This window comes from Rattus norvegicus, chromosome 13 (assembly GCF_036323735.1).
Source record: "Rattus norvegicus strain BN/NHsdMcwi chromosome 13, GRCr8, whole genome shotgun sequence".
Taxonomy (NCBI): domain Eukaryota; kingdom Metazoa; phylum Chordata; class Mammalia; order Rodentia; family Muridae; genus Rattus; species Rattus norvegicus.
Genome location: NC_086031.1, coordinates 44,650,597 through 44,672,744, shown reverse-complemented (window position 1 = coordinate 44,672,744; position 22,148 = coordinate 44,650,597). Strand labels below are relative to the sequence as shown.

At 41.9% G+C, this 22,148-nt stretch overlaps 2 protein-coding genes across 4 annotated transcripts in view; one reads left to right on the top strand and one right to left on the bottom strand.

Annotated features, from left to right (window-relative positions):
• Positions 1–3,895: 3,895 nt before the first annotated feature.
• On the bottom strand, positions 3,896–6,459 carry Lsm6l1 (LSM6 homolog, U6 small nuclear RNA and mRNA degradation associated like 1). The gene is made up of 3 exons (XM_017598963.3): positions 6,407–6,459; positions 6,091–6,309; positions 3,896–4,192 (listed from the first exon to the last, which is right to left on the bottom strand). Exons 2-3 carry the CDS (start codon positions 6,296–6,298, stop codon positions 4,158–4,160), a joined length of 243 nt encoding a protein of 80 aa, XP_017454452.1. The 5' UTR covers positions 6,299–6,309; positions 6,407–6,459; the 3' UTR covers positions 3,896–4,157.
• A 2,733-nt stretch (positions 6,460–9,192) lies between these two features.
• Positions 9,193–22,148, top strand: part of C4bpa (complement component 4 binding protein, alpha) — a 35,594-nt gene continuing 22,638 nt past the window's right edge. The window contains exons 1-7 of one of the 3 annotated variants that reach the window (XM_063272018.1): positions 9,193–9,433; positions 13,267–13,357; positions 13,517–13,687; positions 14,514–14,696; positions 16,035–16,134; positions 21,102–21,183; positions 21,352–21,546. In XM_063272018.1, coding sequence (XP_063128088.1) covers positions 13,522–13,687; positions 14,514–14,696; positions 16,035–16,134; positions 21,102–21,183; positions 21,352–21,501 — 681 coding nt within the window. In that variant the 5' untranslated portion in view covers positions 9,193–9,433; positions 13,267–13,357; positions 13,517–13,521 and the 3' untranslated portion in view covers positions 21,502–21,546. Of the gene's footprint in view, positions 9,434–13,266; positions 13,358–13,516; positions 13,688–14,513; positions 14,697–16,034; positions 16,135–21,101; positions 21,188–21,351; positions 21,547–22,148 lie in introns of those variants that run through there. The other 2 variants (NM_012516.2, XM_039090318.2) reach the window with 2 other exon arrangements.

Genomic DNA, 22,148 nt, shown 5'->3' with positions numbered 1-22,148 from the left:
TTGAGTCTCACACCCTGCCTGACACAATCTCTCCAAGCACTGAAGGTTACCAACAGCGCTATTGGTTATTCTGACGACTTGGTAAAAGTCCCCATTGCTGAAGACACACATGTCTGTGGCATACAACATAGAAAACGTTTGGCACTCAACTGGAAGCCTCATCCCTTCAGAATAGTAGGGATGGTGCTAGAAGGTGCTACCCACTGCTGCTAGAAGAGAAAAGGAACCATTAACCTCCCTCAGCTATGACCCTGCAAGCTCTAAGAATGAACTGCATATAAGATATGCCCACTGATGTAATAGTGGCTAAGGGTTAGGGGAGTAACCACCCACTTTCTGATTGGATTCAAGGCCTGCTTTGTGAAATGGTACCCATTGCTGACACTGGGAAAGTGACCAAGAACCTGAGACTAGACAGGTCTTAGGTGCTATGGGAAATGTACTACTATTATTCTGCCAAAGGAACACAGCAATGAAATGACTCCTCGTGGCATACTGCTATACCCATTGGTCCGAGCATCACTCAACCCTTATCACAGAAACTACTTACAGTAGATGATAATTTACACAGATGCCTGTAGAGCTGGATGATACTCAGAGACAGAGAGAGGGTCGGGGAGACAGAGACAGACTGACAGACAGACTTGGAATACTTAACTCTGAATGAGATATCTTTATCACACCCCTTCCGGGAAGACTCGGGGATCTGTGCAGAAGAGAGGGTAGAAAGTGTATGGAAGCCAGAGGTGGTGGGCGACTAAGTGTACCTCATTTTCCAGACACAACAGGGAAGATGTATATGTAAATTCACAGAGGTGATGACAGAATACCAAGACTTGCACAAGCTCAAGCAGGACAAAATCCCCAGCATGGCGGAAGGCTCCTGGGCACAAGGCCCACCCCTAGCTATTCTTGACTGGTAGCTGCTGGGAAAGGAGAAATGACTTCTCTTCAATGGAGTGACTTTGATTTACTAACCACACTCCAGGGCAGGCCCATGCTCAGGAGGGTTAGTCAATACAGATTGGATTCAGTAATTTTTGTTTTCTTTTTGGGCTTTTGAGACAGGGTTTCTCTGGTATAGCCATGGCTGTCCTGAAACTCTCTCTGTAGACCAGGCTGGCCTCGAGTTTGCAGATCCACCTGCCTGTACATCCCCAGTGCTCACGTTAAAGACATGTACCACCATTGTTTAGCACTTTTTTTTTAAAAGAGAAAGAACATGAAGGCTTGTGGATAAAGGGAGTTAGGAGGAGTTGGAGGATGGGAAAATATAAAAACGTACCATGTGACATTCTCAAAGAGTAACTAACCATTAAGACAGAAGTAGGATTAGGCCCCAAAGTCTTCCCTACTCCATTAAGGAAGCCTGGTTTTTAAGCCTGATTTGGTAATTTATTGCCTTTTTGATGACTCCCAGCCTCACATCGCCATGGGGCTGAGATGTGAGGTGCACAGCGACTGTATTTTCAACTCCTTACTTAGAGAGTAGAAGATACAGACAGGAACTCTAAGGCTTTTCATCATCATGTTGTATGTAACTGACTTGAAGGCTTCCTTTACACTGATACTCACAGACAGAAGAAAAATACACTTTAGATATAAGAAGGCTCCGGGCATAACAGTGAAACAGCAGAAAGGAACGGAGGCCAGGGCTGTGGCTGCTTCCCCCATCTTCATGGAAGTCCTCACAGGTGAAAATACTTCCCTCCATTCCTTCTGAGTTACCTCATCAGGCAGGGCTTTCACTGGAGCATGGTGACAGGGTGGTGAGCTTTGATTGGCCAAGAATTTAGGGACTCGAGATTGGCTCAAATCCAATATAAACTTAAGGACTGGGCAGTGAACTCAGATCTGTACCCTGATCCTGGTCTCTGGAGTCGGATTTCCCTGGAATTCGTCACGTGACTCACTTCTCACTCCCTATTTGTTCTGCACCCAGAACATGTATGACCATTCAAAACATCAGAGAAGCCTTGGGCATTATTTGAAAGGATTATAAGAAACGAACTTTTAAGTAGCTAAGTGTCTTCTAACAGACACATTACCTGAATATATATATATTACTTGAGGGCAGTTAGAATGAAAAGGACTCCAGAGCAGTGCACTATGGGAGCGCAGATGGAGAGGAACACTTCTGTTTGGGAGGAGATGAGGGAAAATATGTTTAAAATGTCATAATTATTTTATTCTTGTATTTACATTTTTTGTTGCTGATTTGGACACAGGGTCTCGAGTAGGAACTGGCTGGCCTTGAGCTCCCTTTGTAGTTGAGAATGATGTTGAACTCCAAATTCTCCTCTCTCTATTTACCAAGTCTGGGCATATAGATATGTACTACCCTGGCCAATATTTGGAATGTTTTTAGAATTTAGGACACATGGAATGTTTTGCAGCATTTCCAATGATAGTCATGAAGGAACAGAAAATCTTGAAATATAATCTTAATTAAAATAACAAGTATGTGTGATATGGGCTTATACTCTTAAAGCACTTATGTGTTTTAAAGTGAATATTTGATTTACTTTTTTTTTCAGAAAGGGTTGCTGAGATGCAAGAAACATGGACCATGTTTAGGCAATAGCACGTAACTTGGGTTGACTTGAGTGAAACATGACTAAATGGTAAAGGATAGGAAGGTTCGTGAAATCCAGCAAATAAAGAATTTTGAAGGCAGATTAGAGAATTCGCACCTCTTTGGTTAGGCAGTGGATAGGAGTGGCTTTCAAGCCATGGGGTGAGGACAACATGGAGGATAGGTTCTCACGGTATAAGGACAACCAACTGCAGCATGGCTTGAGCTGGAAAAGGAGTGAGGTGGGGGGAACCAATGAAAAAGGGTTACGGCAGTGCTTCATGTGTGCTCAGTTCATGCTGGAGGCTTCTCCAATTTGGGTTCTATTGCTGTGATGAAGCCCCATGACCAAAAGCAAGCTGGGAAGAACTACACTTCTACTTTGTAGTTTATTATTGAAGGAAGTCAGGACAGGAATTGAGGCAGGGCAGGAACCTGGAGGCAGGAGCCCATGCAGAGGTCATGGAGGGTACTGCTTACTGGCTTGCTCGGTCTGCTTTCTTTTAGTACCCAGGATTACCAGCCCAGGAATGGCACCAACCATAAAGGGCTGGACCCTCCCCATCAATTAAGTTATGATCAGGAAATGCTCTACAGGCTTGTGTACAGCTCCGTCCTCTGGAGGCATTTTCTCATTTGAGGTTCCCTCCTCTCAGGTAACTTTAGCTCAGTGTTTCTCAATCTGTGAGCTGCCATCCCTTTGGGGGCTGAACAAACTTTCACAAGGGGTAGCATATCAGATATCCTGTCTATCAGCTATTTACATTATTATTCGTAACAGTAGCAAAGTGACCACTATGAGATAGCAGTGAAAATCATGTTATGGTGGCGAGTCACCAAAACATAAGGAACTGTATTAAGGGGTGTTAGCATTAGGAAGGTTGAGACCCAGTGCTTTAGCTTGTGTCAAGCTGACATAAAACTATCCAGCATAAGAACTGATTAGGTTTTACAGACAGGTGTCCTCAGAATGAATCGGTACCAACTGGGTTAGTTATCACAGGAGTCCTGGTAAAAGAATTGCGTCCAGCTCCATTCCTTCTTTGCCTCATGCTTGTCCTCTTGCCCTTTACCTCCAACAGTGGGATGATGCAGCAGTAAAGCCCTTGCCAGAAGCAGGCCCTTCAGTTTTAGACCAAATAGTCTCCAGAGATGTAAGACGTAAATCTCTGTTCTTTATAAAGTACCCGGTCTTAGGCATTCTGCGATAGAAACAGGAAACAGACTAAGACGTGCACACAAAAGGTACTGATAGTCTGGACTGTTCTCGTGGCTGCAGAAATTAGAACAGAGCAGTAGAAATGACAGGGGTTGGGATACTTTTCTTTTTTTTTTTTTTTTTTTCTTGAGAAACAAACTGTTTTAATTTTAGCATCTGTACAGGCAGAAATAATAAGCAATGAAACAAATGTGAAAAGCTTAAGATTCAATCTGTAATGTAATACCTCTATCTTATTCTGATGTCAATTAAAAAAACAAAAGAAAACAAAACCCCCACCAGCCACCACAAAAACAGGCCACCAAGATCATAAGAGTGATCATATATCCATCGCTGAAGAGCAGTGCCTCTCTCCTGGCGTCTTCACATCCGCCTCTTCTGTGTACTTATGTACAGCACTGGAAAGACAAGAGAATGAGCTGTCACTCAAGTGGCACAGCCTCAGTTTTAAAGGCTCGTGGGTCCTGGCCTGCACCTCGCACACCTTAAAGGACTTTTATACCATGCAATGAAGGTCACGATAAAATGAGTTTTGAGTTGACACAGAGCTTTGATATCTTACAAAATTGTAACTAGTCGTATCTATGCATGTTGGTGACTTTACAAATTATGACCAAGAATCAGAAAATCAAAAGTACCTAAAATTTAAGAATATTTTGTTACTATCACAATTAAGCTTTGAGAAAAGCAAATCAGCTAAATCTTTTAGGCTAGGTCTCGGATTCAGACTGTCTGGGGAGCCGGCTCATCATTTTTTCCCCCTCCATCTTTATTAAATTGGGTATTTCTTATTTACATTTCAATTGTTATTCCCTTTCCCGGTTTCCGGGCCAACATCCCCCTAGCCCCTCCCCCTCCCTTTCTATATGGGTGTCCCCTCCCCATCCTAGACGGCTCATCATTTAAGAGCACTTACAGATGTTACAGAGCAACAATGCTGGGTCCCTAGTACCTACAAAGCAGTTCACAACCAACTGTAACTCTAGTTCCAGGGGGTCCAGTGACCTTGTGTGGCCTTAAGTACCAGGCACACGCGTGATACACTTACATGCATGCAGACAAACATACACATGAAGAAAAAAGTAAAAGAAAGAAATAGTATTATTTTCATTCATCTTCCCAGTGTATAGTTGCTGTTTCCATAGGAGAAAAAAATGAGAAGACACTTTTAAGATAGCAAAGTCCTTACTCTGTGATCAGTATAAACCTTTGGTGTCATCCAACATGTAATTTCGCCAGTCATACTGAGCAGCGACTGTGTGCTGCACGGAGATAGGACAAAAGGGGCCACCTGGCCACTGGTCAGGCTGTTACCTAGGGTGTGCCCTCCTCCCATCCCACACATCTTCAGATACTGACAAGCCTGTCTAAAGTGAACAGTAGATGTCTCCTCAAAGAGCCCAGCACAGACTTCAACCAAGTGAACCAGGATCCTCTTTAAGAGCCACGTATAGGTTGTGGGAATAATGACAACTGTTACTAAGTACAACGTGTATAGTGTAGGGATCATCAGAATGAGAAAAGCCACTGCCAGGGACACTAGACATGCTGGGTGGATGTCACTGTAGGAGTATTCCCTGCTATGGGGTACTATCAGCTGCTTTGAGGGCAGACAAGATCATAATATTTCCAAGCAAAAGGAGGGGGGCAAGTAAGAAGGATATGAAGTAGAAGGAACTACTGAAACATAAACGAGGTAGATACAGGAAGCCAGTATATTTAGTCCCTAACAAGACCCAACCTTTAAGGCTGTTAGAAGATTCTCAATCCTCAGAAATGAAGAAATCAATTCCAGAAGAAAAGAGCTCCTCATGGAAGGAAATGGGACCCACAAGTGGGCTGAGGGTTAATTCCTAGTGATGTCCATGCTTTCCTTAGCCTCCAAGTATTCAAATATGACTCTACTGACAATTTGTACTTTGAAATGAGGTGACTTAAAATGGCCATAGTAAGCAGGGCAGTGGCCAACAGTCACAGAACTTCAAAGCCAGGCTTTCTGACCCACTTCTGACACGGAGAAAGGTACAAAGCCCCACAGAAGGCACCTGAATCTTGACTGGAAAAAGGACAAAGGGCTAAGTGCCAGGGGTGTGCAGGGGCACAGCAGTGGCTTCCATCTCACATATGACCAGGAGAACACAGTACATGGTTATTTAAGGGAACGGACAGACGGTTCTGCTCAGTACACCAACGTCCTCAGCTCTTCATCAACTGACAAAGAGGAGAATTTCTAGTTCCAAAATTCCACGGAGAATTCTCTTTCCACTCACAAACTGATCTGGTGTATACTCAAGACCATTGTTTCCGCGGATGAATGCGTCTCCATACTTATTCTTCAGCTGTCCGTTTACATACTCCTCTGTCTGTTCCAATGCTATATTCATGTAGCCATCCAGGCAGGCCAGGACCCCTCGGTAATCCACGCCAGAGTTTAATTTCACCACAACTGGGCGCCCGATGATCTGCTTTAAGAAGTCACTAGGGGTTTGCTTCCGCAGACTCATTTTTAACAATCTTGGGAGGCAGGAAACCTGAGTTCTAATCTCCTCTGTTACTTAATTAGCATCTCAGGTAACTCATCACCATTTCACTTGTCATGGCCCCAGGCTCATCTTACAGCGGGATCCGGAGCCCTCACAGGCCGGGCCTCCGCGGACGCGCGCGCCCGGGATACTTTTCAAGATGACTTGTGGAGTGATTGTATCAGGGAAGAAGTGTTCAGAAGCAGCCCCGAAGTTCCATTGTTGAGAATTCGGTGTTCTTTTTAGACATGCTGTGTGTGAGATATTTGAGCAAATCACTCAGATAACAATAATGTGAACAGAACTTAGGACAGTAATCAAAGACAGCGAGATACTATGAAGTGGTCCTCCTACTGGGAATGTGTAAAGGATGAAAATAGGTAAATTCATTAAAATTAAGAGATTTTCTTTTAATAAGGAGAAGAGCTAGGTGTGGCAGAGGCCAGTCTGTCTACGTATGGAGTTCCAGGTCAGCCAGGGTTACAGAGTGAGACTCTTCCTAAACAACAAAATAGGAAAAGAGAAGAAAATGAAATGCATTTTTAAAAAAGATTTATTTTATTTATATGCATACAGTGTAGGTATCTTCAGACACACCAGAAGAGGATATCTGATCCCATTACAGATGGTTGTGAGCCACCATATGGTTGCCGGGAAGTTGAATACAGGACCTTTAGGAAGAGCAGTCAGTGCTCTTAACCACTGAGCCATCTCTCCAGTCCATGAAATACATTTTTTAATGGATAAGAGTAAGGAAAAGGAGTTATCAAAAAGTTAAAGGAAATTAGAAGATTCAGGAGACTTTAGGATTAATATGGGAGCTCTCTTAGTTTCCTTTCCTGCTGCAGTAATAAAATACCTTTACAAAAGTAACTTCGGGAGAAAGCTCTTTGTTTTTCTCTCACTGTCCCATATTGCAGTCCAACATAACAGGGAATTAAAGGCATCATAAGCATGAGGTAGCTGATCATAGTGTGTGCTTTGTCAGAGGAGAACAATAAATACATGCATTGCTAGCATGCTGTGCTCAGTGTCTTGTACTGTACAGGACCCCAGCCTAGGGAATGGTGTCACCTGTAGTTCTCACTTCAATTGACAAAGTCAAGATAATCCCCCACAGACATACCCAAAGGCTCATCTCCTAGCTGATAGCACTAAGAGTCACAAGAGACAAGAGTCAACTAAGAGTCACCAGAGTCAAAGGGCAAGGGTAATTTAGAATAGAAATGTTCAGCAATGTTAAAGGCTTCAGAAACATTACAAGAGATAAACCAAAGACATTTGAACCTGCAGATGAAGACTGCATTCTCGAGAAGTTCAGTGTCAGAGTAAAGAAGGAAAAGGAATTTGAAGTTTTGGCAAGATTTCAGGAACACTTCGGGATAAGAGACAACGTGAAAAGTGTAGAAAAGAAGAATCAACCCTTTAAATCAGGGCTGAACAGGAGAGAAAAACAATGGCAGAGATGTAACTAATAGAGTGCATTCCTAAAAGAGAAGGCAAAGTGACGTGTTGAGAGTAAGTTAGTCCCCTCAGAGAGAAAACTCTGTGCCCATCATAGTAGAAAGCAGGAAAAGAACTTGAACACATTGGAAAATGACATTTTGAAGACTGAACTTACGGGCGTTATTTCCTCTAACTCAGCATCCAGGACTTTGTAGGATCACCTTTACGTGGACTCTTAACACATTAAGTCAGTCTCTGACCTTTGTGACATATCTGTGCTTTCTTTACCTCTAATATTCTTCTCATTTTCATCTGAGTAATTTCTGCTCATCATTGAAGGCCCACCCTAAGTCTCATATCCTGGTCAAACTTTACCTATAACCTCCATCTGTGGGGCCATTAGTGTTTGTTACGGGAAATAAATTATGATGTCAAAGAAGTTTTGCTTTGTTTTGTTTCACTATGTGGATCCAAGCCAAGGACCTTGTACATGTCAGACAGGAGTTCTACCACTGAACATTGTTTCCAGCCCTTGGTTTCTGAGATAGGATCTTACCATGTAGCCCAGGCTGATGTTGAACTCCTAATCCTCCTGCCTCAGCCTCCTAAATGCTACAGTTATGAGCTTGTACCGCTACATCCGGTAAGAACTAATTTTTACTACTTATTTTTAGAGTTACAATTATTTATTTATATATGGGGAATTTGTGGCATGGTTCGTATCTGGTAGTCAAAAGATAACATGCAGGAGTTGGTTCATTCTGGGGATAAAACTCAGGTCTTTAGGCTTTGTAACACGCACTGCTACCCACAGAACCATCTCACTGGTCCAGAACTGCTTTTCAATAGCAATCTTTTGGGCACACACATCTTTAAACTTATTATTAATAAACTAAACAGGCCATTTTAGGACTTGGCTTTATCCATAGATTTACGTGATCTCAAACACATAAATTAGCATCTTCATTGCATTTTTCTGAGTAGTGACCAGTGTCAGACTGACTTTCATTTGGTGCCTGGTGGTGGTAGTTGTTAACATCTGTTAAGCTCTGAGTATGATCCAGGCAAGTCAGCACACAACAGAAACTCAATAAACAAAATACACTCCGTGTCTATTGTAGCTTCAGGTGAGATGTGGAGATGAGTGAAGAGCCAGGGCCTCGGGAGGTCCCCATGTGTCTCTGGGACTAGTGTCCTGGGAAGAGGACATTTTGGTCAGAGTGGATCTGAACTCCAACTCAGGGCTTCTAGGCTGGTTGGGTTTTGTGTTGCATAACTCTTATGGTTATGAAAAGACGGAAAATTCTGGCATCAAATTCCAGTCACCCTTCTCACTTAGGGGAAATGCTTGGCAGAGAAGAAAATAAACAATTGCAACACATGGCGAAGAACGAGGGCTGGTGGGAAAGGGGACTAGGGAAACACTGCTTCGTCTGTTAATCATCCACCGGGACGGGGAGAGTTTCTCCCTGTCCATCTTATTCAACTACCTGATCAGCCACTTGCGTGGGCGGAATGCAAGGATCACCTGCGCGTGGGTCGACTCCAGGAACTTTTTGATAGAGCAATTACTGGCCAGTTTTAGGATAATGTGATCAACTCTCATCTTGGGAGAAACTAGTACAGGAGAGATCCAGTCAGCACCACAGGGTCCTTTCTCTGCTACTGCAGGTCAGTAGGTTACTGAGCACGTGGGTAGAGTGCTGGGGGTAAAGCTGGTCTGCAAGCTCTTTAGTGTTGCAAGCTCTTTAGTGTGTGCACCTCTGTGTTCTATTTACTATTTTTGAGAATAATTACATTTTCCCATTCCTTTTCCTCCCTCCAAATCCTCCCGTATAGCCCTCCCTGTTCCCTTTCAAAGATGGCCTCCTTTTGCATGAATTGTTATTGCATGTGTCTATTCCTAAATATAACCTGTCCCACCCATACCATGTTACTTATGTGTATGTTTTCAGGGCTGATCATTTAGCATTAGAAAACCAATGGGGAAGATCACAGCTCTCACTCCCAGCTTTTCTCAGTTGCCTATAGTTCTTTGTGTACAATCAATGACTCGTGGGATTCCCCTCTCTCATTTTGTATGATTGTCAGTATCCTTGTTTGGGTCATGTTTGGGAGGTTATGTTGGTGAGACGTTTCTGATCTAGTTTCTGATGTTACTCGGTGACATAATCTCACAGTAAACTCCTCGATCCCCTGGCTCCTACAATCTTTCTGCCACCTCTTCTGTAAAGTTTCCTCTCAGGTGCAGGAGTGTTTTTTAGATGTAGCCATTAGAACTGGGCCCCATAACTCTGCATTTTGATTGGTTTTGATTTTCTGTGGTGGTCTCTGTTGGAAAGACAAGTTGGGGGTTTTGTTGTTATTTGTTTTGTTGTTGTTGTTGTTGTTGGTGGTGGTGGTGGTGGTGTGTGTGTGTGTGTGTGTATTTTCTGATGGGGGTGAAGACTAAGTGAATAGTAGGATAAATGTTTATAGACTGTTTTTAGAGACTATGCAGGTTTAGTAAATTAGTGGTTTGTAGATTCTCTGCTAAGAACTGGGGCTTCACTAGCATTGAGATGTTGGTTAACCAGGTTTGCAATAACAGACATGGTTTTCCTCTTGTCGAATGGGTCTTAAGTCCAATTGGATAGTTTCTGGTTACTTTCAAACTCTGTGTCTTACCGCTGCACCCTTAGGGTTAGTGGGTCGTGTTGCTCCTTGATGCATTCATAGACATCATAGCTGGGTAGGACTGTCGGTCGCCTCCTTTCTTTTTCAGAAGGTTGCATGATGCCTTCTAGTAAGTAACATTTAAGTCCTCAGGGAGGGGGCATTCAGATCAGTTCCATTTCCGGTCTCTAGTCTTTGTTTCCAAAGTGCATGGCGTCTTCAGCAGTAGAGACTTACCTTTCACTGTTAGGGGGTAACCAAGGGCAACAGCAGTAGACTGTATGTCTCTGACATCCCTAGACAAAAACTCAAAAGGGGGCTTTTTTTTATGTTTTTTTTTAATTAACTTGAGTATTTCTTATTTACATTTCGAGTGTTATTCCCTTTCCCGGTTTCCGGGCAAACATCCCCCTTCCCCCTCCCCTTCCTTATGGGTGTTCCCCTCCCAACCCTCCCCCCATTCCCGCAGTCCCCCCAACAGTCTAGTTCACTGGGGGTTCAGTCTTAGCAGGACCCAGGGCTTCCCCTTCCACTGGTGCTCTTACTAGGATATTCATTGCTACCTATGAGGTCAGAGTCCAGGGTCAGTCCATGTATAGTCTTTAGGTAGTGGCTTAGTCCCTGGAAGCTCTGGTTGGTTGGCATTGTTGTACATATGGGGTCTCGAGCCCCTTCAAGCTCTTCCAGTTCTTTCTCTGATTAAAAGGGGGCTGCTTATGTCTGGTATTGGGAGTTTTGTTAGGCAATCTTTAATTTTGGAGGACCCCGTCACCAGATGAGAAAAGTTTATTAAAACTATATTTGCATATTTATACATAGAATTGCATGTATTACAGAGTGTTTTAAGCTAAGAGTTGTGTATGGAAGACACTATTTATTTACAGTGAGCCATCTACCACCTTCGGCTCTTACAGTCTTTCCACCTCTTCTTCCTCAGACATCCCTGATCCTTGAGGGGAGTGGTTGGATGAAGACATCCTGTTTAGGACTGAGCACCCTAAAGTCTCTCAGTCTCTGCACACTGTCCAGTTTTGGGTGACCATGTTAATTCCAATCTACTGCAAGAAGCTTTTCTGATCGGAGTTTAGTGGGGTGCTAATCTAAGGGTATAGTGATGTATTCATTTTATTGCTATGTTCAGTTAACAGAGTAATAATAATAGGTTTCCTTCTAAGTCATGGCCCATCTTAGACAATTGAGCAGTGTCAGGTCTGGATTCCATCTCATGGGATGGACCTTAAATCCAATGCAAAAAAAAAAAAAGAGCTATTGTTTCTTCCCATAATGTTTGTGTCACTATTGCACCAGGATATCTTGCAGGCAGATCTCTGTTGTGAGTCTTAGAGGTTGTATCAAGGTGATATTGATGAATACATTTCTCCTCCTAAGTGTGCATAGTACCTCTCAGAACCATGAATGTTAGTTAGTAAGGGTGAAGCTTCTAGTTGGGTACCAGCTTAGTTTCTCTATGTATGACAATATAAGTAATGTTGTCTTCAGCGATGGGGCTTACCAAAGGGGTTACCATGGAAAGCAACCAATAGCCTGAGAAACAGCCTGTGGTATTTATTTGGTGGCATAAGATATCTAGCTGGGGCATTGTCTCCCCCATTATATGGTTATTCTATTTAAATTCATTCCATAAATGTATATATTTTAGGAAGCATCTACAGAAGCTGATTTCCATATAATTTTCCAAATGGCTTTTAATATTAGTTGTCATTCTTTATATTCCCTCATTTGTTCTGCTCTCTCATTACCCTCCCCATTTAATACTCATATTCTAGTTTTCTCTTTGTACATCTATAAGACTATGTTGTATAGACTTGATCTCATTGGCACAGTAAAGGACTTTCTGAACAATACACTAGCAGCACAGGCATTAAGAACAACAATTAATAAATGGGACCTCATGAGGCTAAAATGCTTCTGTACAGTAAAGAACACTATTATTTGGGTAAAGCAGTAGCTGCAGGATGAAGAAGAAAATGTCTTCTTTTAGGAATCTTCACGAGTTACACATCTGGTGGAGGACTCATATCTAAACTGTATAAAGAATTTAAAAAGAAAAGCCCCGACCTTCAAGAAAATAAACAATGCAATTAAAAGGGGGGATACAGAATAAATAGCAAGTTCTCAAAGGATCAAATACAAATAGTTTAGAAGGACTTAAGGAAACGCTCAACATCTTCGGCCACCAGCCAGATGCAAATGAAAGCAACTTTGAAATTTCAACTTACTCCAGTCAGAATGGCCAAGATCATAAAATAAATGCCAACACGTGCTAGTGAGAATGCCGGGAAAATTTATTCACTGGTGGTGGCAGGGCAAACTGATACAGCCACTGTGGAAACCAGTGTGTGTGGGGAGGGTCCTCAGAAAACTGAAATCCAGTCTGTCAGAAGATCCAGCTGCAGCACTTTTGCGCATACGCCCACAGGATTCTCCACCCCACTGCAGAGACACGTATCATCCGTGTTCATTGCTGTTCTACTCAGACTAGCCAGAAATCGGAAATAACCTACATATCCATCAACTAATGAGTGGGTAACGGAAGTGAGATTTATTTGCGTAATGGAATGTTAAGAAAGAAAGATGGCATTGTGAAATTTGCAGATAAATAGATTAAGCTAGAAAATAAATCATTCCTAGAGAGATAACTCAGACCCCAAAAGACAAATGTTGTGTGTTTTCTCCTATATATGTGCGTTAGCCTTTCAGTCTTCAATATGTATTTACAATCTGAATAACCTAATCAGGGATTAGATCAGTAATGGGTTAGTAATTTTCCAAATTGTGACGCTGTCTCCTGCTCCGGGCTGACTTGAATTTATTCTCTGGCTTCACAGAACACGGGGCTCTGGCGTGTCCTCCTCTGCAAATTCTCTTCCTTTTTCCATGTGGACTGAATTTCTCTTCCTAGAGGTGGCTTTTGCAGAGGTGAGTCCTTGCTATGTCGTGTCCCCACGTCTGTGCTCATGTCTCGTCTTCCCTCCCACTCTGGAGTTTCCTTGAAGTCGTGGCTATCACAGCACTTATCCCAGTTCTCCATGACAAGTAGATTCAATGGTTATTTACTGAATTCGGGTTTTCTGGCAGAACAAATGTGGACAAAGCAGCACCAGGCCCTGCGCCCCACAAGAGCTGCCCACGGGAAGCTTCATAGAAACAGAGACGCCGTGGCCTGGCCCTTGTCTACGTTCTGCAGAGCCTCCGGTCCAACTTTGTTCCAAATGAGCCTCACTGCTGCTCTTTGGGTTGCTGTATTCGGTGAGTGGTGGGCAACAAGGCCAGATGGACAAGCGGCAGTTACTTAGAAGACTTAAAAATACGAGATAGCTGGGTTAGTAGCGATTCAGCTTCAGCGACAAGGGATTTATCTGGCTGGCTGGAGTTAGCGTCACACAACAGGGGCCGTTCTAGGTGTTTAATCTAGAATTTCTTATCTAAGTCATCGAGGCAACCTGTTTCCCAACCAGGATTTGAAATACATGTATATTGTCTAACTGCAACCGAACATATTTAACAGCCCCGGGGTTGCTCTGGAATGGAGAAACGGGGAGTGTACTTCCGCTGGGGCTCTTAAATGGTAGCTTAGCTGTGTATCACCACTCATTTCTAATAGGGGAAGTAGTATTAGGATTTATCTATCTCAGGACTTCTGTTTTCTCTTCTATGTAGCACGCAGGCTGAACTTGAATTCACAATCTTTCTTCCCACCGTGTCTGGCTTATTGTGTCAGTTCAAATGAGACAATACCTATCTGTTAAGGCAAATTTATAGGAATTTTTGGTTTTGCGTATACGTACTCTGAGCAGAGATAGACAATGTAGGCTGATGACACTTACGTCTGTCTCCTATTTTATATAGTAGAGAAGAGATAAAAATATAGCCTTCGCTCACCATCGTCACCATTTATCAACAGACTTTATTTGCACATCTCTCATGGATTCATGACAGAGAAATAGTACAGTTTTTGAGTTTTCTTGGTAGAGGAGAAAAGAATTGTTCTCTGTCTAAAATTATACTACTAGAACGCTAAGACGCTACATCTCAGGGAATAACATTCGGTGATCCTGTCCCCTTTGGTGTCCAGGAAAATGTGGCCCACCACCTGATTTACCCTACGCCCTGCCAGCAAGTGAGATGAACCAGACAGACTTTGAAAGTCACACTACCCTGAGATACAATTGTCGCCCTGGCTATAGTAGAGCGAGCTCAAGCCAGAGTCTCTACTGTAAACCTCTGGGGAAATGGCAGATTAATATCGCCTGCGTCAGTAAGTACATTTACCTTTCTCTCTTGTGCGTCTGTCAGTTTTGGACAGTTGTCTCACGTTAGATAATTATTGCGTTTTTAAGTCAGGAAGGAACTAGTGAGTTCATCAGCCAGCAATTTCAATATACACAAGTATGGGTCTTCTGGAAAGCAGGATAAAAGAAAGTAGAAATAAAGAGACATGCTAATTGCAATGAGGAAAGATAAACTGTACTGGGGAGTTCTGTGCCAACAAGCTAGGGTCGTCAGAGGGGAGGGGGCCTCGGTTGAAAGATGCCTCCATAGACCTGGCGGTTGGCAAGTCCGTAGGGCATTTTCTTAATTAGTCGTTGACGGGGGAGACCCCAGCTCATTGTGGGTGGTGCCATCCCTGAGTTGGTCCTTCTGGATTCTATAAGAAAGCAGGTGACCTAAGGTTGATTCCTGGAACTCATGTAAAGGTAGAAGGAGAGAACTGACTTTCCAGAGTTGCTCTCTGACCTCCACATGCATGTCGTAGCACGTGTAGCATGCCTTCGCCTTAACCCCCAAACAATAATAACAATGACAATAATAGTAAAAATAGTAATGATAATAATAATGATAAAAAGATTTTAGGATTAAATGGCCAGAAAGGAGTAATCTTACTCAGACACACGGTGAATGTTTGTTTTTATATGTAGAATCTAGATTTCAAAATGCATGTGTATACATTTATGCATACATACATGATTGCATGCATACACACATAATACCTTCTACCATAATACATGCATACATACATAATACATGCACACATAATACAGGCATACATACATGCAACATGCATATATGCATATATACATACATACATACATACATACATACATTAGGTAAAGGACAATGGCCACAATGGCTAGTAAATATGATAAAATACAATGCTATTCATATATGAATGTGTCATAATGAAACTCATTATTTTGTATACTAATTTAAAAATTAAGTAAAACTGCACAAAGTAAACTATCTCATGGCTTTGGAAGATCAGATTATTCACTATGAGCAGGAAGTACATCATACTGTCCTCCAACAGTAACAGCGTGTAATCTCTTCTCTCTCTCTCTCTCTCTCTCTCTCTCTCTCTCTCTCTCTCATAATCAAGGAAATAGTTCTTGCTAAAATACACCAGGGTGAAAATGAAGAATCAAAATTTGTGTTCATTCTCCTCCCAGAACAAAAATTCAGTGAGTCAGACTCAGATAAACATGGCTCGAAACAAGCAGTTCTTTCCGTACGTGGAGGCGGACATAGCCCGTTAGTTTCTAATTGCAGTGCCCGAGGATGGTGGGAATCACTTACTATCATTTTGATTTTCCTTTAGAAAAGTCATGCAGGAATCCAGGAGACTTACAAAATGGAAAGGTGGAAGTTAAGACAGATTTCTTGTTTGGATCACAGATAGAATTCAGCTGCTCAGAGGGGTGAGTGTGAAGGAATTTATAAATAATTCTTCTAAATTAACTTTTAAAATCGCTACTTTCAAGTTCTGAAGTGCTATGCGCTGAGAGTTCTCACTTCCTTTCCATCTCCTTCCTGTGCTAAAAAAGGAATTAATTTTTTTTTCAGTTTCTTTTGTATCATTGTAGTGTTTCCTTATTCAAATACAAGTCCAGAGATCAGTACATGTTTCTGATAACACACTTAGTTCATTTTTAAACTATTCAAGTGATATATACACACATATATAAATATATTATAAATATAATTATGACAGGGTCTCACTATGTAGCCATCACTAACCTAGAACTCCCTACATAGACCAGGCTCACCCTAAATGTACAGAGAGCCACCTGGCTCTGCCTCCTAAGTGTTAGGAATAAAGGTTTGCATCATTAAACCCAGCTGGGTTCAGTTTTTTATATTGTAATTTATTCTTGAAAATTGCACATGTGTATTGTGAGAATGTCATACATGTATACAATGAAATAGGAAATATATATATATGTATATATATATATAATCCCTATTTCCCCTTTCAACTTCCCTATATTCCCCACAACATGTCCTCCTCTCCCAACTTCCTGTTTTTATTTATTTGTTTGTTTGCTTGCTTTTTTACAATTTACTAAGTGTATTAGTACGGCCCATATGTGCCCTGAAGAATGAAAGTGGCCACACGCTCAAAAAAAAAAAAAAAGAGGGAAAACTGTAGTTTTGAATCACACTTGACTTTTATACTCATCAGTAAATCCTGGACATATTTTATGCTTGATTGCAGAGAGATTCTTCATTAATTGCTTCTCAGAAATTATAGAATTTTACTGTATGGTTATGTCCTGGCTTAACTTTTGGAACTGACTCATGGATATTTCCAATCTTTGGATGTTCTCAACGATGTTCTGATGCCTTTGTAAAAATGTATTTACAAAGTACTATTGTGCATAAGTGAACCAATTGTCCCTTGATAACCAGTATTAGCCATGCTGGCCTTCAGAATAACCTCCTTTTTCACCTTCATGAGTGGGATTTCAAATGACACATAAGAGGCAGTGTATTCAGTTAAACTTAATGAGTCACAAAACAAGAAGATACAAATGGGACTTGCAGAGAGAATGGTGAGTGATGGGGTAGGGAAGAGTTAAAAGGGGGCAGATATGACATCAATCAGAATATATTATTGATAAGTATGAAAGTATCAGATATCCTGTGGATACAGCAGCTGTCCAATTTTTGCTGGTGGATGATGCCAGAGAATCTTGAAGCTAATCTAAGTTTCCTTCTCTTATAGAAAACTTAGATCTTGTTTGGCTGTCTGAAGATAGTATTCTTTGTGTGTGAAATCCAAGGTTTACCTGCAGTTGTTTTTCTTGTTTTATTTTGAGACAAGATTATTATTAAGTCGCCCAGGCTGCTCTCAGACTCACAAGTCTCCAGTCTAATTCTCCAAAATTACTGGGATTATATGTGAAGACCTCTGGAACTAGCCCTTACTCTCTTTTAAAAAAGTTAACTTTATGTATTTGTGTGTGTACATATGTAATGTGTACATGTATGCATGTACATAGGTGCATACATGCCATGGTACACACATGGAACTGAAGACATCTGCAGGAGTCAGTTCAGTACTTGCAGGGTCCCTGGGATCACACTCAGGTTGTCAGAATTGGCAGCAAGTGCCATGTTTAACGATTTTTAATTTTTTTTTATCTAGGCTTGCATCTCTCTGTCTCTGTTTCTCTCTCTCTGTGTGTGTGTATGTGTTAGGGGGGAAGTATGTGGGGGTGTGAGTACATTGAAAAGAACAGAAGATGTTGGATCCCTGGGAGCTGGAGTTACACATGATTGTGAGCTCCCAGTGGATGTTAGGAACCGTGTTTCAGTCCTCTGGAAATGCTCTTAAATGCCGAGCCATCACTTAAGCCCCCTTACTTATTTGTATAGGAGCATTTGGTCGAGTTTTGATGCCATGTAATGGACAATTCTAATATGCACATTAACCTTTGCTTGAAATGCATTAGGAAACACTCCATTACAATGTGTAATAATCTTTTTAAAAATGGAGTTAATTTTTAAAGTCAGTGTCATGGTTTGAATATGCTTAGCCCAGAGAATGGCACTATTTGGAGGTGTGGCCTTGTTGGAGTAGGTGTGGTCCGGTTAGAGTAGGTGTGTCACTGTGGGTGTGGCTTTAAGATCCTCATCCTAACTGCCTGGAAGCCAGTATCCGCTAGCAGCCTTCAGATGAAGATGTAGATCTCTCAGCTCCTCCTGCCCCATGTCTGCTTGGTTGCTGCCATGCTCCTCCCTTGATGATACTTGACTGAACCTCTGAACCTGTAAGCCAGCACCAGTTAAGTGTTGTCCTTATAACAGTTGCCTTGGTCATGGTGTCAGTTTACATCAGTAAAACCTAAGACAGAAGTTGGTACCACGAGTTGGGCATTGGTGTGATAGGCCTGACCGTGCTTTTGTTTGGAAGAATGTGGATTTTGGGACTTTGGATTTGGAAAGTGGTGGAATGCTTTAAGTGGGGCTTAATGGGCTAGCCTAGTAGGAATAAGGAAGACTTTGTTGCTGGGAGTGATTTGAACTATGCAGATCTGGCCCAAGAGATACCAATGGAGAAAAATTTCAGTACATGGCCTAGAGACTATTTTTGTGGCATTTTGGTGAAGACAGTGGCTGGTTTTTGCCCTTGTCTGAAAAGTCTACCTGAGGCTAAGGTAAAGGCTAAGGAAAGGTAATTGCATTGGTAAAGGACGTCTCAAAAAAGCCCAGCAGAGACTTTGTTCTCTGGTTAGGTCTCATGGAGAGCATTTTGATCAAACATAGCAAGGTTAGAAAGGAAAAATACAAAATATATGATTTGAGCATTAAAGGGGCACCAGGAAGTAGAATACAGCTGAGTCCTATGTTCTAGGAGATAACGGATTAAAGGAATGAGATTTTGGGGAGACCCCACCCAGCTAAATTTAGATCCAAGCATAGTGGTACATACCTTTAATCCCAGGAGACAAAGCCAAGCAGATCACTGAGTTCAAGTCCAGCCTGAGACAGAGCAAGTTCTAGATGAAGAAAAGCTTAAATCCAGGCATGGTACACGCCTTTAATCCCAGGAGACAGGCATGCAGATCTCTGAGTTTCAGGTCAATATACAGAGCAATTTCCATGACAGCCAAGCTTAGGCAGTTGGAAGGAGTTGGAAAACAGAAAGCTGGTGATAATGTAATTGAATGGGGGTTGAGGGTTGGGGGATGGAGGGGAGGTTCCAGCCCCACCATGCAGTGAAACTTGGCAGCTTCAACTATGTGGCTCTGGCTTTTGAGGCAAGAATAGAAGGAACTACTGGGACAGTTGATGCTAGTCAGCTGAAGCTAAGAAATTATTGGTGATTAAAAAGAGATCAGCATCACTGAGGTGAAATCTTCTGGTAAGTGTTTTCTGAGAGCACTAAGAAGCTGTGTTCCAGAGGTAGCCAAGGTTGAACCTCATGCTGCTACTAAACTTGGTAACATATAAGAGTCACCTAAGAGGTACAGGTTTTGAAGGTATGAAGGAGTCATGGAGAGCAACTGAGGCTCGGCACTGTGAGAGACCATGGAAGGCCATTGGTGAAGGTGCAACCTCTGTAGCAATTGATGGCCTAGGACTGAAGGGGTCATGCAAAGAAGGTAAGGCTTGGCACCATGGAGAGAGTCTATGAGAGGCTATTGGGGAAGCCTCGTTGGAGTAGAAGATGTCAGTGTATTGGAGATCCACGTACCATGGGTTGATCATCAAGAACAACTACAACAGTGAAACACAGCCTAGAATGCTACAGAGGGCGGGGCGGAGCTGGAAAAGTGATGTCAGCCCTTTGGAGGAGCTCAGAAGCTCATGTGTGAATTCCAGACATTGAAACAAGAAGCTATAACCATTGAAGGTGCCTTGGAGACCCCAAGATGTTCGAGATGCCAGAGCCTTGTGATATCTGCTGAGGAAAGCTGCTAACAGGGAGTTAATTGAATCAGCTGAGGAGAAAGAAGTTTGTTGCAGTCAACAAAGATGAAAAAGAAGTTGGAGATCTGAAGCCCACTTTGACATCAGACACGGAGATGCAGAGTTTGGAGTCTGCCCGGCTGGTTTCCTGTCTAACTTTGGGGATTACAGTTAAGTAATTGGATGAACCTCAGAAGAGACTTTGAACTTTGGACTTTTAACATTGTTGAGACTTCTCTAAACTATGGGAACTTTGGAAGTTGGAGTAAATGTGTTTTTCATTGTGATATGTTTAGGTATGGTCCCCATAGATTCATATGTTTCAACAAGCCTGTGGGGGGGGGCAGGGAGTGGAATGTCACGATTTGAATATGCTTAGCCCAGAAGTGGCACTATTTGGAAGTGTGGCCATGTTGGAGTAGGTGTGTCGCTGAGGGCGTGGGCTTAAGCCCCTCATCCTAGCTGCCTGGAAGTCAGTCTTCTCCTAGTAGCCTTCAGATGAAGATGTAGAACTTTCAGCTCCCCTTTTCCATGACTGCCTGGATGCTGCCATGTTTCTGCCTTGATGATAATAGACTGAACCTCTGAATGTGTAAGCCAGCCCCAATTAAATATTGTCTTTATAAGACTTGCCTTGATCATAGTGTCTGTTCACAGCAGTAAAACCCTAAGACAGTTAGCATAAAGAGGAATGGGTTTTATTGTGTTGTTTTTGTGCCTATTTGTCACTATACTTTTTGACTTTTAAGCTAATCTTTAACATACAAAGGAATGGGTTTGTTGTGGCATTTTCAAATATATGTGTCATTATACTTTGTTCTCCTTCATCCCCTTCTCCCAAAAAATGCTCTCTATGACTCCTTAGCTAAGAAAACATTTCTGCATTTTAATGTCTCTCTGTTTAGTCACCTTTATATAATTTAATTTAAAATATGAATCCCATTAATACCTTTGACCTTCTGTCATCTAGATATATCTTAATTGGCTCATCCACTAGTTATTGTGAGATCCAAGGCAAAGGAGTTTCCTGGAGTGATCCTCTCCCAGAATGTGTAAGTAAGTAGAGATTTCTCTGACTTGGCTAAAACCATAAATGTCTTAGGGAACAATTCTGTGCATCCTCACTGAAACTTATTCCCTCTCTCTATATATTTGCTAGAATTTTATCTTTGTTATGATGTCCTCCCTGAACACTTCTTTCTCTTTTACTAATTTCTCAGTTGCCAAGTGTGGGATGCCTCCAGACATCAGCAATGGGAAGCACAATGGTAGAGAGGAAGAATTCTTCACATATCGTTCCTCAGTCACCTATAAGTGTGATCCTGACTTCACACTCCTTGGCAATGCCTCCATTACCTGCACTGTGGTGAACAAAACAGTAGGTGTTTGGAGCCCAAGCCCTCCTACCTGTGAAAGTAAGTCACAGGAACATATTGTTTTCAATTGTTTCACTTACGTTTTACTTAAAAATGGGGGGAGGTGAATTTACTGTGGGAAGTAGAGTCATTTAAAGATAAAAATTAACGAGTGTGTAGATGTACCTATTATTAGAGATACTCAATGCATTAGAGTGCAAGTAACATCATATCACATTGATTTAGTAAAGGAAGAGTTTCTTCTTATTCATCTATAGCCTGTTCTAAGGTGTTAGCTACACACAGGCCATCTTGCCTGGAAAGCATCCTGGACAAGCCAACAGCTTTGAATAGGGCTTAGCAGTCCAGGTGACATTGGCCTCATGGCATTCCTTGTAATCTCTTTAGTAGAAGAAAGAAAGATGAATTCTATCCTTTGTCTGGGAGTGAGCACATCACCACCTTCTATTTAGAACTAGTAATATGTTTGTATTTCTGTTCCTGAACTGAAAGTATTTATTAGGCCTAAGAGTTTTCTGATGAATTCATTGAAGTGTTTTTGTTTGTTTGTTTTTATATAGGACAAGCCACCAGCAAACAGGGGCTGTTTGACTTCTTCCTTTACTACTTGTATTCCTTTTGTTTCTTATTCTTGTCTTATT

What these genes read in the sequence shown, in the direction of transcription:
- Lsm6l1 (XM_017598963.3), bottom strand. Translation starts at nt 6,298, where the DNA reads ATGAGTCTGCGGAAGCAAACCCCTAGTGACTTCTTAAAGCAGATCATC. An exon ending in ATTCATCCGCGGAAACAATG is followed by an intron (nt 4,193 to 6,090) that starts GTCTTGAGTATA and finishes TTGTCTTTCCAG; the next exon opens with TGCTGTACATAAGTACACAG.